At 29.2% G+C, this 20,074-nt stretch overlaps 1 protein-coding gene across 1 annotated transcript in view; it reads left to right on the top strand.

The window, feature by feature from the left end:
- The window catches only part of LOC140054178 (uncharacterized), a 145,787-nt gene that overhangs the window by 114,490 nt on the left and 11,223 nt on the right, over positions 1-20,074 (top strand). The window contains exons 10-11 of the mRNA XM_072099072.1: positions 16,221-16,312; positions 19,758-19,937. Coding sequence (XP_071955173.1) covers positions 16,221-16,312; positions 19,758-19,937 — 272 coding nt within the window. The remainder of the gene's footprint in view (positions 1-16,220; positions 16,313-19,757; positions 19,938-20,074) is intronic.

The raw sequence follows: 20,074 nt of genomic DNA, 5'->3' as shown, positions 1-20,074 counted from the left end.
ACGTGTAGTGAATTTCATAAATATGTGATAATGAGTTATGGATATATGATTGATAATGTGATTTCACAAAATGGCGTATACGTGACGTCACGGGTGAGAGATCACGCTGAAAAGCTTATTATGGCTAAGTTAAAGCATTTGAAAGACATTGTGAAATTTTTGTGATCATTGCTATTCAACTTTTTGAGATATTTGATGAACAAAAAGTGTACAGAAAGAAGAATAACTAGACATGAAACTCGTCACTTTGACGAGTTAGTTATCCGCTCGACAAACGCCACGTGCACGTCATACGTTAGTTTATTGCACACAGAAAAATATTAAGGCATTATGACCTGAACTGAAGAATATGATATGTTATTTCTGAATTCTGTTATTTTGTGTCATATACATAGTATACACAGTACAATCTGTATACATATCACAAACAGTGTAAAATAGGTGAAATTACGCGACCCGTATTTTATTGTAATTGTTAACATCTTGACGGTTTCAAAATGAAATGCAAAAGTAGAAATTTCAGAATGAAATTATCTCAGCAACAACATATTAACGTGTAGAAGAAATTTGAATACGTGAAATATTGATGCGCGCTCTTTTAAATGTAATGAAATATAACGCAAAAGATGAAAATACGACTTTTTTTATATAACTGGCCATATGATGACGTCACAACATTCGATTGGCACAATTTTCACATGATTTTGTATCTACAATACAATAGCTTCCTGAAAACGTTTTAATCGTGATTATCACATTTTATTCTTACGAGCTATAACAGATTAAAATTTACTGTAAAGATGAAATTAATGACCAAAGTAATTTAAATTTTTAGGCATGATGACGTTAAAAAAATTAAAAAATTTTAAATTCATGCAAAAGATAGTTGATTGACCTAGAATATATTAAAATCGGGGTGAAAATGGACAACGAATAAGTGGAGATGCGCTCTATTAAATGTGATGAGCTATGACGAAAGAAACAAAAATCCTATATTTTATATTCGCGTGTCCATACGATGACGTCACAATGTCCGGTTAGCCATATTAATGTATGATCCGATATCTACAACTCATCAACTTCCAGAATATGTAATTAAAAAAAAGTTCCCCATGTAGTTTAGAATCTATGAATGTTTAAAAATAGGCATAATTTTGACGAATTTTCGAACTTTTTCACCAAAAACGCGTGCAAATTATCTAATTCGACGTGCTCGTATGACGTAATTTTAAGTCGAAATTGTTTAAAATTTGGTACCATTACTAGAAAAGGCTGAAAAAACATAAATCACGCGAAAAAAATATGTTTTTAACGCTACGTGTGCACCGCGTGCGTAAAAATTTTCGCGCGCGTGGGAATTTTTGACATGCTCAAAATGACATGAAACGCATAGAAAGTTGATTAGAAGTTGATTTTTCGCTTTCTAAAATTTTAAACGCGCGTGCGCGCGTAACTTATTGTGAAACATGCTATTTTTAATCCATAGAAAGTTTGCGCTTGATATGACTTAAATTTTCACAAAGTGTCAAAACAAAATTATGTTTGGTTTTTAGTCTATGATCAATCATTGAAATTCATAAAATCGCGCGTAAGTCACGTTGCGCAACTCTGACGTCATTCAAAAATAGGAGGTGCACAAGTTCACGTAAATTTCGATATGTTGACAAAGTTACGATATGTTCTGTTTACAAGTTTTAGAGAAACGCGACGCACAAAAATGACAGAAAGAAAGAAGTATAATACAGGAAAAAAATTTGATGAAACAGGACGATTACAAGGAGTTATCCGCTACTAAGCGGATAACTAATAACAATAAAGATTTTGTACAATAACAATAGGTGATCATTTTATTCTAAATGATCACCTAATTATGAGAAGAAAGTGGGATTTTTAAAAATAGGTGCATGTTTAATTAAACTTAATTTCATTATATCGTAAACTATAACTAAAATATATATACAGTATATGTCAACTTCAGTAAATGATGGCCTGATGTTCTCAATCGAGAATGGCTAACCAAACAAGAACAAGAAACTAAGCATAGTAAATCCAGTGAACATGGTAGGCTCATCTGCCTCTCCTTTATTCATAACATGAAGAATTTTAATGATGGAAAAAGTTATTTGTATGCAATTAATACAGATTGTGTTTTTTAAATGCCACTAGCTAGAGTATAATCTATTGATACTACTAACATAATACAGTAATCAAATATGTAATATGATGCATCTTGAATGTCACTTGTCTTTAATAACAAATTAGGATTCTGTTACATAATTCTATGAATTTAATAAAAGTATATTAAAACATATGTAGTATACACCATAGATAAGTCATTAAAAAAGTTAATAAGAATCTTGAGTTGTTGTTTTAACAACTTGCTTTTTTAATTATTCATTGTCGAGTATGACGCTAGTAAACATGCTACAAGCAAACTGATCAGTGGATGACGTTAACTATATCATGATTAATTATAAAAAAGTATTGTAAAAATAATGCTGTGATGTCAGACTATGTTGATTCCAATTAAATTGCTCAACACATATACAATAAATTTGGTATTACACTCATAACAACTTGGTACTAAAAATACCCTTAGTTCCTGAATCACTAGAATGATGTCATCAGCGTCATGCAAATTGGATTTTAAGCTGTTGTTTCCAAGTCAGCATACTGATTTTTGCTGTATGATTATCAAGCAATTTGACGTCATTGTTGCATGTTTTCAAGTTGTTTTACTCTAAAATTGCATAAAACATAAGACCTATATTAATCAGGAAGTACTGTAATTACAGTATTAGCATCACAAACACACTATTATATCTATTATAATCAATTTAAATCGTTAATAGGGAAACAAATATATTTTCCCCTTTTTTTCGATTTTTTTTTTTTTTTTCTAATTTATTAATTTGTGCATTTCTAATTTAAGTACCTAAATACTGAAATTGAGACAACTCCAGTTAAATGTATACTACTTTGTAGTAAATCAGATTTTCAAAATATTGTTTTGATTTTGCTTTTAAACAAAATCAAAAGTGTTTCTCAATAATAAACTTATTTTGCCCTTTTTCCCCTTTTATTTGGTTTTCCGCCTTATTTTGTTGGCTTTTTGTTTTGCCTTATTAGACTTGCCAACTGTTTATGGCATTTATTATTAATAATAATACACTTATAATGAGTATACCTGAAGAGATTACTTCCTATAAGGTGTGTTTTTTTGTTCAACTTGGTAGAGGAAGGCCATATCAATTTAAAATTAAGTTTATGTTCGGAATCAAACACATTTTAGCAGTATTTCAAATTTGTTTTAAATGTTTATATTTTTTAAAACATTTCATATAAAATGTGATTTAAAATAAATCATTATACAGTTACGTAAAAAAACATCCAATGTTATATAGCAAGTACCAGTATCCCTATTTTAAAATGTTGGCGAAATAGCCAATATACTATAAACTTAATTATTTTTTTATTGAGACAATTTTAATAATTATATTAAGTGTGTGTTTGCCCATTGATAGTGCATGCTTGTTATATGTTTCATGGGATTTTTATAGTTTTACTTCACTGTTGGACTTAAATACATTTTCTAGCATTTGGAAATATTGTGAGTTACACTTGTGTCTTCGATATTAAAATAATAGATTACTTTTTTATTTTTTAAAAGATTTCAATATGTATGTATTCAGTATGTGGTCATCCTCATGAAAATAATTGCTAGGAGCCATTTTGTTCTGTTTGACCTTTAAAGAGGGCAAGAGGAGGATGGGTACAGCCAGTTCATTCCACATATGACAAGATACAGTAGATTCATTTTGTCATATATTTATATATAAATCCAAAGGCAAATTACTGAAAAAAATGACAATGCTGTGGGTATCAGTGGCTGGATCTCAATGGAGATATAAAAAAAAGCGAAAAGCTAAATCAAAACGATAAAGTAAAACAGCCAGAAAAGTTAGCAGAGCTACACTGCCCTTCATCAGTGCATTATATTTATTTAGTTTTATAGTTTTATTGGTCAAAATATAAATATATTTTTGTATTTTAAAACATCCATCACTATTGACCATAATTGTATTATTAACTTGATGTTTGATGCATTATCAAACCATATTGTAGACTTGGTTATACTGTAATGCAATTTGGCCAAAAAGTAACCAAAATTGAAAACATGACCAGTTAAATATATTTTGAAAGAATGAAACTTGCGTCAAGAATAGTTATTGGTATAATAAAGGTCAGTTATTTTAATACCTGTACGATAGGATTTTATAATAATGGTCAGCATATAATGGCCATGACGTCTTAGTACCATCGCATTTACGTAACCATTTACGTCACAACTTAAACAGTTGCAAGAAAAGTTGATCAGATTGGCACAATAAGAGGTATGGAAGCTAGCTAGATGGTGCAGCATTTGAGGGAATAGCTTGTTTCGGGAATTACAACAATATAAACACTCTTGGATATAATATACCATGACTATTGGTAGGTAAAAATTAACTTTTCTTTTTAGACAACTTCTGTCGACGTTTTGTTTCTTTGACACTTTCAGAAGTTATTAATGTTATCATTTTCATATGTCCTGTATTTTATGCTGTTTTTCGGATTCATGTAGAATCTCAATATGGTTTAATTTCCCAAAAGCAGAAACTTTTGGATTTTTTATAAAAGTTTGGCCGGTAGAGAACTAAAATTGAACACATAGTTTTATTTTGTTGGGTTTCATGTAATGGTTACGTTCATGTTTACACACATACCACATTGTATACAATGTTCTAGATATATTTTATATAGCTTATCTTGAATTGATGAATTACATTCCTCATTTATGAAATATATCACTTAGATTTTATGAAATATATGTTTGCAAATGTTGTTTGCTTTAAGTACCGCTTAACTTAGACTGCTTACTGTAGTGCCTAAACGATACAATTTCAAATCAGCTTTTAGTCTTCCTTTAAATTGTTCAATTCACCTTCACAGTGAACGATATTGCACAATCAACATTGTTTGTCAAACATAAGATGAAAAAATACATGCAAATCTGCGGAAATGCATATCCTAGTTTTTCTATGTGTGATCAGTGGCTTGTTTCAATTGCATGATTGATATGTGTTTTGCTTGTAGTTTTATCTGTATTTGTCCAGAAGAAAGAAACAATTGTTGTTTTCCCTATTTCAATCTTACAGTGTGTTAATATTATTCCATGTATTGCAAAATTGATAAGTTTCTTCTAAATTTATAAGAATTACTTATATAATATATTATTGTATATAAATTGCTTGTTTCTTGATTTGGTTGGTATTTGATGACTGTTCATGCAAGCCATCACAACAGAATGACTGTGTATGATGGTATTTCAAAGTTTTCACGAAGTCTTTAATTAAGAATGAACTCAATGAATCATCTTATTCTTAAGTACTGTATGATAGTCATCCCAATCACTTGTTATAATTGAATCACAATGGTCACACAATCAGAAAGTTATGCACAACTTTGTTTTCTTTATTGTGCACCAATAGATTTGTCAATGAAGTGTTAATAATTTGTGATTAGTCAAAATTTATCCACTCACCTTTCTAGAATAATGTATTATTATAAACTTTAAACTCATAATGACTAAAAATTTCTTTTTGGGATTGACTTTAACCTAGTTTTTAAAATAGTATATATTTAGTTTTTTTTCCAATTGTTAAAAAAAGATAAATATTGTTATAATAAGTCAAAATATTATTTTATTTATTTGTTAAGGCATATTAAGCAACATGGGGTATTATTTTTTCTGCAGGAAAAAAATAATAATAACCATGTGGAAATTTACCCAATTTCTTCTGATATTTTTCATCAAACAATCACCTACTAAATAATTAACACATTTTTAGTATAAATTTAGCATAAATATGGTTGATATTAAAATAATATTTTTTAATTCATTTCAAAATTAACGGTTATTCAGTATTATACAGTAGAAACATTACAAACTTACTTAAAATATCCTAGTATGGCACAAGGCTACCCAGTTACTATCACTGCAAAGAAAGAACGTACCTGATTGGCTGAATATTTCTGTCAAATCCTTGATAAGTGTTGTTTGTTTTCCTTGTTTTCAATAGTTCAAGACCTTTATTGTCATGTTTCTATAGAATTCTTAGTTAGTTCTTAAAATCATCAATGAAATCAGAATTCCTTTTTATATACAGTATGTCTGAGTACATTGGGGTGAAGTGGGTAGGTTTATTAAGGATTTTAAATAATTAATTAAACGAGTTACTTCATAATTGAATAGCTATAAGTCTACTCACTGTTTTATCTTTGTTTATTTACCAGGGAGAATTTATTGTTTCTTAAATTCATTTATAAATAAAGATACAATATAAGAAAGTTAAAAGGCTCCTTCAATGCTCATCTTTTCATTGAATTTTATTATCTAGAATTATTAATTTGATCCTAATGTCGGAATGTTGCACATGAATTTTTGCAAGAGATTGCTTTAGGTTGTATAGTAATTTTTTTTTTAAATTATGAATCCAGAATGAAAAAGATCCAAAAATAACTAAATTTTACGTACATTTATTTAATCTTTTACCTAAATTTCTATGATTTTGTTGAAAGTCAAGGTTCTTCTATAGTCACAAGTTCTATTCATTAGGTCATTGAACTCAGATAGCATTCTTAGTTGTAGTTGATGTATTACAGAGTAGATTTATTCAAGGCCACTGGCATAGTTTTTTTTTAATCCTCAAAAGAACTGTTGCAAAATTATTCCAAAAGTTCCAAACTAAAAGTAACTGCGATTAAGCACTAACGATATAATGACACATTTGTATTGAGATAGTAGAGAAGGAAGGGATTTGTAAGTACTTGGTAGTCAATGAACAGGACATATGGTTATTCCTGGTAATTTAGTGGGATTTATACAAAACGGAAGGAAGTTTTGTGGTTGAAAATTAATGGAAATTCTCCAAAAAAAAAAAAATATTGTAGCTTTACTTTTTGTCATATATTTATGTTTTAATAATTATAATATTGTGTTGTGTTTTTGTTTTCCTGGATCAAGACCTAAAGACAGGGATTTATTTTTATTCTATAGACATAATACATTTTATTTATTATTTCCATTCTAATATTTATTATGTAAATAAAATATATTAAATATGTATAAATATCAGTTTTGTGGACAAATTTAAAAATGATTATGTAAAGTGAAATTAATTAACAGTGTCCAAGTAAGGAAGAAGAAGTCAAATTCCCTAAATAAAACCTTTTGTTAGGCCTAGATAAAAAAAAAAACAGAAAGCAAAAAGCATTATTACAAAACAAAACAGATGATAAATATAGTATTTCACATAATTGATTTTAAAATCTAGAAGCAATGAGGAACATTAACATCATTTAATGAAACTTGTTTTTTGTTTAATATCATAAAATAACTTCCTTATGTAAAATTATTTTGAATTATTTTATAATGATTTTATTTTAGTCGATTTAATAATACAATTTGATTAAATTACAGTTTTGCCAGTGTGATTATTTTAGTAATGATTAAAGAATGTGATATCGGTATGTCATCATACTGTAGGTCATATGACATGCCTACACAATAACATTGATATATACGCTATTCTTCGTTTCCGCCCACTAATTATCTAATACTCGCAATCGTGATATTGAAACCGTTTCAGAATTTGCTTGAAAAGCCTTGTTGTATTATGACGTCATCTGACGAATGACAATGATTTCTATACAACACCCCCATTAGGACCCTTAGGAACACTCCATACAATTAAAGCCAAACTGAATTCCTCCATTCATAGATACTTTGTTAATAACAACAGCAGAAAAGATTTTACTTTGATTTAAACCTACTGAATATTCATGAAAATCATTGAAGCATGCATGAACTTTCTGTAGGAGTACTTTGAGCTTACTTTGGTGTCACAGGGCAATGGGTAACCAACACAATTTTTAAGTTCTCTGTACAATGTATTTTATGTACCCTCTGCTCCTACATCAATCTAGTTTTTCTAAATGTTCATCTAATAACAACAGTGGAAATATTTTAACTATGCCTGGAAATCATTGGAATTATCTTCGCATTCATTCTGATCCTTCTGGAAAATTTCTGCTTCCAATGTTGGACGCAGATCAAGTAAGTTTACCCTCGATATTTTCATGATAAATGTGTTTATTCCTTCTTCATTTAAATACTTATTTGACAAAATCTTAATCTTAATTGATTAATATAGGCCTATTATTAATATTCAGAATGGTATGCATTAAAAAGTATAACATATATAAAGGCAAAACATTTAAATTTGGTTTGAAAATATTTAGTTATTATAACAAAATGTTTTAATATTGATTCTTTCCCATTCATAGAGTTGTCCCTGCCATTTTATATCTTCTGTGTCTTTTCTTTCTTCTATTTAATCCCTCTTCACATTTTCCTTCATTTCATGTGTCCTCTTATCTCCTCTTTTGTACAGTATGTAGTAACAAAGTGAAAAAAAGCATTAATATGTATAACTTAATAGATTTTAATACATTCATCATCAAGATGCTCGAAATGACTGATTTCCTTATTCAAAATTTAGTTTTGATTGTATTTAACTTTTGTGGTACAAATAATAATAAGTATTAGTAGTAAGAAACTGGACAATGGTACAACAATTGTTTGTATTATTAATTATTGTTTTATATGGTTAATATTAATAAACTGTTGACCATAATTTATTATTTTTTGAATTACACTTTTAACTACTGTATAATTATTACTCACAGTAAAGTAGAAATATGTGTTCATAAAATAGAAGGAACATTATTTGAATAAAATTTTCTGTAAATGGATAATTAGTTCTTTTAGCTGAAGCATGACATGATTGTAAGCTTTGTCATTTAGTCTTTGTAAGTTCTGTCTTTACGTCAGATTCCTTGTATCCTGAACCTATTCAGGACCAATCATGTATTCCATATTCAATTCTGTATTAATTTCAATTTCGAACAAAGGATATAAAATTCAGCAAATATGATTCATAGTACATACTATATCAATATCATTTAAAAAGTGTTTGTTCAAAACTATAAGTTTGTTAAACTAACAAGTAAAGTATATTTAGTATTGTAGAATTTGTAAAAAGTCTTGTACACAGTAGCTCAACAAAGTGTCCTATTATTTGTTTCATAGGAAAGTGTTCCCATACTAGGGATGTCACTTGAATAGGGCGGTTGTCCAAATTATTTCTCTGCATGTAAAAGTACATACAGTTAAAACCTTATCCAACAAAGTGCCTTAGTGTTTTTCCTCATTCATCCCATGTGAAAGTGTCACCTTAGTATATTGCTGCTGTTAATAAGGTTTATTTTTCTTTAATGCGGTTTCACTGCATTCTATATCTGCAAGTTCCTGTAATAAACTTACATAAAACTAAAAATGAAAGTCAAAGTTTAGTCAGTAAGCAGGTATCATTGGGTGCTAACCATATCACATGATGTACATTCTGTTCTTAAATTGCAATTACTGTATAATTATACTAGAAAGAGGGACATACTAATGTCTGTTAAATTTGAGAACCATGCTGCAACTGGAAATGTGTCTCATAAAAGACTGTAATTATCATGGTGGTCTTTTGACACAGTCTGGCCTAAAATATGCCAATTTCATTTGAATATAACATGAAAACTTTAACAGATGTATACTATTGGCTGCAAACCATATAGCAATTGCCATAAAATAGCCCCCAGAGAATTATAAATTCCATTTTTTACTGAGACAGAGTAATTTTATGTATAAAAGTAAAGACAGCTGAACGCAAATCTGACCCGTATTTACTCTATTCTTAGTACATAACATTTGGTTTTATTCTGTAAATACATATTAAGCAATAGTTTTTTTGAATTAATTATTTACCCTACATGTAGTACCCATACATTACTCTACATGTACATAGTGTATAATTAACCATTTTGATATTATCATTTTCCTTCTATTGTTTTTACAAATCTAACTGGGGACCAACCTACCCCATAAATTTCAGGAATATCAGTAAAAAAGATATAACATATAGTAGTAGTAAGTTCAGTCTTTCATTTAACTATTTATAAGCAACCACTGAGTGTACAGTAAATCTTCAGTTGTGTTGTTTGTACACTATCTGTAAAAAGTAAATCAACTTAAAAGATTTGGATAGAAAAGACGACAATCCTCTTTACTATCTTGACACACATATTAAGCTGAATTATATGGATGACATGCCCACTATCAACTTTTACCCGATTACAAACACATTAGTTTGTTGCATATTTATTCAATAACAAAACTTAATGTTGTCAAAAACAACTTATGTAGTCCGTATATTTTGTTGATCTCGTAATGACGTATGTACATACTTCTTACAATACTAGTACAGCTTCTATCTCTGTCAATATATCCTGGTGTATTTACATTTAGTTCAATTTAACGTTCAAGCGTAAACAATAAATCTATTTATCAGGATTTTTTTTTCTTTATTTTCTATTTATTAATGAATTTAAATTTCTCTGCCTTTTCACATTATGACATATTTATTTATCTTTAAAAATTGATTGATGATCGATATTTTTCACAGATTTGTAACCTACTAATATAATTTGTTCTGATTTTGTACTAGACTGGACAATGAGTCTCCATTGAAATCATAATTGCTATTAAAATCTATTAGAATCTCATTAAATTATTTAATATGCCATTTAATCACTTAAACAAACACTAGAATTACTTCCTTGGACAATTCATGGAGACAGTGTTCCCATTTTTAATCAAATTTTCAAATTTAAATAAATATTCATAAGGGAAAAATACTCTTATATTGAGAGCTGCTCATTGGAGCATTACAACTGTTATGAATATTCATTAAAAATGGTACATGCTGTGATGGTTTGTATACACAGCTTCTAATGAATATTTATTAGTGGGTTGTCCTTGAACTTATCTTGATGGATTGCTTACAGTGAGTGTGTGTGTATATACAGTCAGATGTAATTGCTGAGCTTAGTTAGAGTTTGGATGTGATGGGAGTCAGGTCATGCTATTTTAACAATGATAGCTGTTAGCATGTTAAATAAAGATAGTAAACTACGTCGAAGAATCAGTGAATCTGATTCTTTAACAAATAATTTAAGGATTAACAAACATGGTGATATTAACAAGGTAAGTTTCTTGTTTTCTATATTCATTCATTTTTTAGGATAATCATATGTAATGTAATTTATCCAGAGATTTTTGGAAGGAAAGATTGCCAAACAAATGTCAAACTGTCATACTCCTGACAATGTTACAATTGTCATTAGTAACATCGGACGATCAAAATGTCTTACAGTGTATTTTTTGCATACAATTACTTAGATAGAGTATAATGTTTACTGTAAAGCAGTCACACTCATGGACTATAATAGTAATACTGAAATAAACATTAATGTGTAAAATAATAAAACTTTAAAAGATGGAAAAACAGATCATAAATCAAAATAAAATAAAAGCAATATTAATTTACTGTATGATTGGCACTATTAATGATTTTCATATAAAACTGTTTTGTTTGACCATATTAAAATGTTAGATCTAATTTTTAAAATTATATACTGTTTAATAAAATATGTCTTATTTTTAGCTTTAAAAAGTTGATTTGTAATATATACTGGCATTGAAAGTAATAAAGTGTGGCATTGTGGCATTTATTATAGTAATTAAATAATATTGCTATTTCTCATCATGCCATTATTCAAAATATGGAGGTAAAATACCTCAGCTTTTCAGAGCTTACAATACCCTTACAATTCATTATTTAATGTTACACAGTATATCCTTCAAAAGCTACAGCCCAAGGTAGGTATGAATTCTCTCACAATAGACATTTATCCCGCCCTTAATTGTTTGTCCATTTTGCCCATCCCCTGAATCATATTTGAAATTAAACAATCTTTACTGTGGTTTGATTCTATAAAAAAAACATATATATGAAGAAATATTTTTTGTTGAATATGTTATTTTTTTAATGTCACATTATAGTTATTCACTTTGACCAAAAATTGGATTGGCAAAAAAATTATTTACCTAAAAAAAACCTAATTTAAAGCCAAAAAAAAAATCAATGAGTTTTTAACTGTTTATTTTATCTTTTTAGATAGTGAAATCATCATAAACTATGACCAATTCTAGTCTGATTTTATTAATCTTTATTTTTCATGATTTTGGGGACAATATATTTTTACTAAATTCTACACAGCAGATAACGAGAATAAATGTAACCTCAAATAAGAGACAGAACACATTTTGAGAATTTTCCGTTTTAATCTATTCGATCATTTTCAAGAATCTTCAGTAGTAGAGTAGAATTTTCAGTAGTACAGGTATCGCAGTTAGTAAAATTGATTTAAAAAGTAATGTCAGCTTAATATTTGGGGTTTTTTTTCAGACTACTCTACGTGACAACTTTAATTTTTACAGATTCTATATTGCAAATTTTTAAAATATATGTGTATATATAGATGCTTCCTTATTTAAAAAAAAAATATTTGTAGGTGTTTTGGGCCGTGATATGGGAGGGAAAGAAGCATGTCTACAGTGTAGTTATTATTTCCTGGTTTGGGGATTAATTCATTAATACTAAAATAGTGTGTGTTTTATTTTAGACATAAAACGTACAGAACTAACTTGTAAAATGACTAGTTTAAGTGGAATTCTCCAAGTAAATTTAAATGAGTGGACATATTTAGTTTTTATTAACTACTACTGTATATCGTTCCAACCAGTAATTGCCCGAACGGTTTTAACTATTTTTTTGAGAATGTGATTTAACTGGTCATACTGTAGCCCCATTTCTACTGCTAAAAAATGAAGATAACTTTTAAAAAACTATTTAAACAAGTTTATTTCCTTCAAACAGAACTACTGTATACCTTATGATATAATGATCAATGTGTCTTTGTGAAGTCACAAGTTTACTGGTCATTGCCCTTATGAATCAACCTTACTGTCTTTATAAGATTTAAGGGCTTGGTGCCATTTGAAGTGTAGGCCAAGTATATCAGAAATATGATATTCCTTTGGTAAATTCCGGTTCAACCAATAGTTGAGTAGCAGCTGAGATTGAATTTTATGAGGCATAAACTGACATGGGAGTATGCTGAGTAATTTTCACACCTACATAACAAGGACAGACAATCTTAAGGTCATGTTTCTGCTCTTTAAAAAATTAATTAATATTGCTTTATGAAATAGGCAATAGTGTTTAATAAGGTTACGAAAATGTACATCTCCATCTCGATCATAAATGCAGTGTTTTCTAAATCATGTGACTGGGATCCATTTACATGCTCTGACATACAGCATAATATATTTTGATGTGATTTATTTTTTATTTATTACAATTTATGTTTATGAGTTCTGTATATCATATGATGTGGACTTATGTCACACTGTAAATGCACATGGTGTATGTGGCTAGTACATTTTTAAGAACATTTATTTCATTAATTCAAAGAGTAGAGGTATAATACTAGGGTTCAAATCAGTGAACAGTTTTGAGATAAATTGAGGAGGAATAGATTATGCATATTTATGCGTACACTGTAGTGTAGTGATAATATTAATTAAACGAAATTGAGCCAGGGGACACAATATTGTCATCGTTCATCCTTAGGCATCCTCTTTCTTTTTGAGATTCTTTTCCCAATTTTTTTGGCCTTATTGTCGAAAAAAGGGTTTGACAAAGAACTTGGTCCTTTCATCTGTACCGCCTCTGGTATTTCATATATCTGCCACTGGAGCCTATCCTACTAACCTATCAAAGAGAGTTTATGTTAAATTTTACACTTAACTAAACAGAAGAAATTTTGGTCTGCGGTATAAGTATGATGGTGATGGTACGAAAGGAAGCGTTTTAAATATATATTTTATTTGATTACATGATCATAGACCAGGAAATACTATAGTTCCTCTGGAGGTACAGCAGTGGGTGGTACAGTATTTCCCGGATGCTTTAAAGTTTGTTAAACCCAATTCAGAATGTTATTCATTGATAGTAATGTACAGTTAATGTTGTTATATAGTTAGCGCTTAATAATAATCTGTCGATTGTCCTAAAGGGCTTAAAACTAAAATGATTTGGATTATAAGAGAAACAAATGATGAAAAGATGAAGTCTATTCATTACCATGTCATCATATTCATAAAATTTGAGTCAATCAAATATTTTAATTAAATAAATAAATTATTTCCCCTGCTTTATATTACATTATCACTTAAACTAATTTACATACATTTACAAGATAATATTTTCAAAAATATTATCGGACACACAAAACAACATCAGCAAACATGTGCGCGCATGGCATGTTTTGTCGGCGGTGCCCGCCATTTTTTTTTTTAAATTCGACCTCTCCTCTATTTTATGAAGACAGTAAGTTTTAAATATTGCGCCTCTTCACACAGAAAACAGTAAAATTACCGTAATATTACCTTCTGTGTAAATGGGTCTAGACCGGCAATATTGCCAAAGTTTTGTGTGAAAAGGCCTATGGACAATAATAATAGGTGATTGTGGTACAACAGTTTACTATGCTATAATACCTTCAATATTATGTTAAGATTGCCATTAAAACTGTCAAATTAATGTCTATATAATCTGGCAAGCCAAATTTATTACTCTTCTTTTAGAAAAAAAAAAGCCTTATTCAAGGTTAAAATGCATTCAGGATTCCCAAGGAACATAAATGTGTGTTATTAGCTGAGTAAACTGCACACATAAGAACTGTATAATGCTTCGTCTGTTTTATAAATGTTCACCCTGTCTGACATGAGCTTCAGATCTTAATCATGAATGTATTATTTTCTTAAGATTAGATGTATGTGACATGCCTTGCTGTGTTTCTTTACATACCTTTACTGTTAGTAGCCAATCGTCAATCAATACTATGAAATAAGGTTAAAAACACTCACAATTGATAGTGAAGTCGCCGCAAAGTCTGCCCATTTGGCTTTCACTGTTATTCTACCAATAGTATAATATTTTATTTGAATTTTTTTCTGGACAAATTAATTTAAAATAAACATTATTTAGGTTCTCCCACATGGAATATAATAAATATTTTTGGATTTTGTGTATTAATAAGTTTTTTTATATAAATAAATTAAACATATTTAGATGGCATGTCAAACTTTGTATATTTACACCAAGTAAAATTATACAGGTAGTACTAGTTTAATTAATGCATAAGAAATACCGAAATGAAACAAAAAAACTATGCACTAAACAAGTTAAACTTAAAAAACAAATTAATTTAAATCTTTCTGATAAGTATAAGTGGTTTACTGTGTACACTGTTAAAAAAAACTAAAATAAAATAAGATAGTGAAAACTGAGGGGATCCCACAGCACCACATCATTAATTATCAATCCATTCATAAAAGAACGGGCTGAAAATATTATTATTATTTTCTTATTATCGCAATACACTGTATGCCAGCTATGAGTATAGTGTTGTACAGTATGAACATTTTGTGCCTTAATTAACATGTTTTTATACACTTTTTTTTAGGGACAATTTTTAAATTGTGTAAAGAATTTACTATTTTATGTTTAAAATGATTACTTTTTAAAAAGTGTTTAAAAAACTTACAGAAACATTTTAGATTCTACTAACCAAACAACAGCTGTATAGTGTACTTTTCAGGACAATTAAAACCAAAAGACAATTTAAGGTATATAATTAGTGGGTAGGGGGCACTTTCTGTTTGATATTTGTCCGCAACACCATTAAGACATTTTTTTAGACGTAATATCCAATTAACACAAGGCTCAGATTTCCTTAGGAAAATTCCTAAATATCGTTAAGGAGCCAAAGGAAATTAAGATCCCCCAAGGATTCAACTATCCATCTTCTAGATCAAATAAAAATATTTACACGGATGGCTGACAGACATTAGGCAAATAATTTGTAATACATCACTGACATAATATTTTTTTTTTCTTTAATTTTGAAAGGTTTCACTTGTACACAGCACAAGATGGAAATAGAGTGCTTTGACAATGCCTCATTATGTGACTTTAGATAAGACAGCTACAGTATTTGGATTAAAAACATTCTAACTCCCATCACATTCATTAGACTATTAGAATGATAATTAAAACCCATATGATTCTTAATGATTTAAATATTTTTTTTTAATATTTCAGAAATTCAAGGGGTTAGTAATGCGACGACGGTCGGCCCCTTCAGCGGTCATCCGCAGTGCGTTTAACAATCGGAATAAAAGCACAGATAAAAGGTATGTTTTTGACATGAAATTTATTGAGAATTATATAGTCATTGCAACCCTACTGTAATATAAATATTTAAATTTTTTCCATAAATTGTTATTTTACACTATATAACATATAGTACTTGATGTATTTTTTTTACTGAATGTACAGTATTCATGTGTAATGTAAATGCTCTTTTGTTACCATTATTTTATCACTGTCAGATGTTTTAATCAATATACATTCATACAGCACTGTACATTAGCTTTAATCAACTTGTTCGTGTTGGAATTTGACAAGCCTCTGTGTCTAATAAGAAATCTACTGACCCTCGTTCAATGTCTCGAGAATGTGATATTGTTAAAACAACTTCACTTTTGTTTTAAGAACTTTCCCTTCATGATTCATTAACCACACTGTAAATGATTCACTTGTTTTACATGACTTAGCTGGTATTGTGTTCTCAAATTTTAGTCTGCTAGAAATTGAATCAATTAATGTCATTCCATTCTTGAAACCGACCACAAGTGTGTGAGATGCTGATATATCTTTTATGTACTAAACTTTACACTGTGATTATTATTGTGTATTTGTTTTTTTCTAAGTCAATACATCGTATCATGTTGGTGTACGTGTTTAGCGTCACATTGTATGATAATCATCAGTAAACATTATCAGCATAAATACATAGATTTGACAATTTTTATTGATTTTGTTATTTACTTATTTAAATTAAATAGGTACACTATTAATTTTTACTACAGTATAGTACAAGCTACTGAAATATGTTACAACTTGTGACAGTCCAAAATATATTTAAAGATAAAACAACTTATTTTAATTTTATGTTGGATAAAAGTTAATAACAGAAAGAAAAACGAGTATCCTGTCCTTGTTTTATTATTTATTTACATAGTTTATTCTGTACTGTATGTACTTATTATAGTTTTATCATTCTTTTTTAATATTCATGTATCCAGACAATTACCCCCACTAAATAATGTACCCCTTGAAAAATAACCCCAAATAGCATTAATGATTTGGAATTTGGATGATTGTATACAATTTGCTGTATAAATTCTTTATATCTGTTCTCAAAGCATATTAAGGTATCTGTACAATGCAATCTTGAACAAACATTTTTTGTTAAGATGCATATACTTTATTGTGTACAATTGCAGGTTTTCACTTTGTGTCAATTTGATATTTATGCAAGTAATATACAGTCAGTAGAGAAGGCCAAATAAAAGCCTATACATACCGGTACTGTATTATCTGAAGGATGAAACTACCTGTATGCTGTATAATGTCAACCTCTAAATGCATAACCTACATGATATGGATTAGTAAAAAAAATACATTAAATAATAAATACATAACTAGCTAACCTAGCCTTTTTTGTAATGATGTCTGTACTTTAATTAGTCATCGAAATTGGTTTATCTGTAGCCTCTATTAAAGTATTACTTGAGCATTGTGTTCATTAGATTTAAAAGTATAAAATCAACAGTGGAATATTCATTGAGAAATATCAAATTTGCTAGAAATAGTTGTTGAGCACTCCCATACCCCTGTACACACTGCTAATAATAAAGTACTAATGCAGAAAGTTAGACATGAAAGGTGTACTTACCCTAACCTATGACCTCAAATTCTGAAGTCATGGTAACTATGATTTGTCATGGGAGACATGATCCTCTTTGGGTGTCATAAAATGGTTCATTGCAAAGTGATATTACTTGGGCTAGGCAGCATATCTTGGCAACCTGCCTTATTTTATTATTAAAAGATGTATTTATCAAAGTTGATTGCATTTCATTTATTTATATTCTGTACAAAAACGACACTCTAAAACTTCATATAGTTAGCAATGCCGTAGATTCAGGATTATTTTACCCATCATCTACTTCAAAATCAAATCTTTATTATATCTATTTAACATAGAATTCTGTTTATAAATGGCTTAACAATGATAATTTAAATTTGTTAAAAGTATAAAATACATGTCAATTTCATCATCTAATAATATTCCTTTTTTGTGTAAACCACTGTACAAGACTATTTCATGACAGAATTGTTTATACTGTGGTGGTAGTTGTGATGAATTATTAAAGAATGCGTAGTTTAGGATATGTTTGCAGCCTTTAATTCCACCCTAATCCATATTTTAGCTATTTGCATTAGTTGGAGAAGGAAAGATTTATATTGTTAAATCTTGTGCTGAGTGCTATTAGTATTTGCTTATTAGTATGTTTTGGTCAAGGAAAATGTGCATGTAAACATCAAAACAACTGTACTGTATGGTACAATATGAAGCCATTAACTTTCTATCTAGGTCTGAATAAGATAAGTGATTAGCACAGGCCTGGATTATCCCACTAATTAAAAAATTAATGCCTATGTATACAAGAATTGAACCAGGCATGCCTACCATAACTACAACCATGTGCAAAGCATAAAGTTATCCCAAAAAACCTTGGCCCAAATAATCCATTGTGATCACAAATTTACAATGATGATGATTGCCTAGGGTGTCAAGATAATGTAACCTTTAATATCAATTAAATTGAGGCCCACCTGAGTGTGAGCAGATTAACAGGCCCCTTGTACATCAACAGTAGGATAATTACATTGGGGAACACATGTGTCAGACAGACCATGGACAAACCCTACTTGGAACTCTTTTGATGTTGTGTTTATGGTGCCTTTTTGTTGGGCAAGCAGCAGACTAAAGTAACTTAAAATACCAGGAGCAACTCTATAATTCCAATTTTATAGCATTGGAATTTGTATGTGTAAATATTGAGTCTGTTTAAATACAAACAATTGCTGTATATTGTAATTTAACATGTGCTAATGAGTTGTATATTTATTATACTGTAGTTTATACTGAAGCACATCCCAATCAAATATAAACAGTCTTCAATATATTTAGGAACACTTACAAATACTGTTAGTTCTAACTTCAACTCAATAAGTTAAAATTCTTCATTTCCTACTCGAAAAACTATTGATTTAATTTGAAAACAAACGGAGAATGTTACTTAAAGATTTGCCATTTTTTCGAAGTTTAATACTAAAGTGTCACAATTTAATTTATTCTTTATTAATTTTAACACATGCCATGTAGCAGCAAGTCACATGTCATTTTGAATCTTTTAGACATATTGGTAAATTTGTTGTGATTTGTGAAGGAATGCGCTTATAGGCATTACTACACTAGTACACGTGCTTAGTTTTCCAATTAGGCTCCGTTCTATTATTAGTTTTTTTATTGAATTAGTTCCAAGTACGCCAGTGTATTCATGGAATACGTATTAGCATGTTTAGGTTAATTGCCCTAAATTTAGACTAAAATGATTGGATCCATGACTAAGGCAAGAGAAATTGTAATGATTATTTTTTCCATTGCCAATTATTATTTTATTTAACAATTAGAAAATCTAATCTATTGAGGTTTTTCTTTTTTAGTCCGACAAGTCCAAGTGCATTTCAGGTATTATCAAGTTTGGCAAACGAGAGTGGGCATCCATACTCAAATAATAACCGTGAATTCATCTCAGAAGTACCTGTAACGTTAATATCAGGATTACAATCGCAGGAAAGATATCTGTTTTTGTTTAGCGACCTTCTCCTGGTTGCCAAGCCCAAGTAAGTACAACCAAGTTACTGATAAAACAACACACTGGAAAAAAAGACGAAATATGTTTAAATATTCTGTGTGATGATTAAATACAATGAAAATAAAATATAAATGTCAGAATATGAATGAATATTATATGACAGAC

The sequence above is a fragment of the Antedon mediterranea genome, chromosome 7 (assembly GCF_964355755.1).
Source record: "Antedon mediterranea chromosome 7, ecAntMedi1.1, whole genome shotgun sequence".
In the NCBI taxonomy this organism is placed as follows: Eukaryota; Metazoa; Echinodermata; class Crinoidea; order Comatulida; family Antedonidae; genus Antedon; species Antedon mediterranea.
The sequence above is the reverse complement of the archived record's forward strand: the minus strand, read 5'-3'. Positions and strand labels throughout refer to the sequence as shown.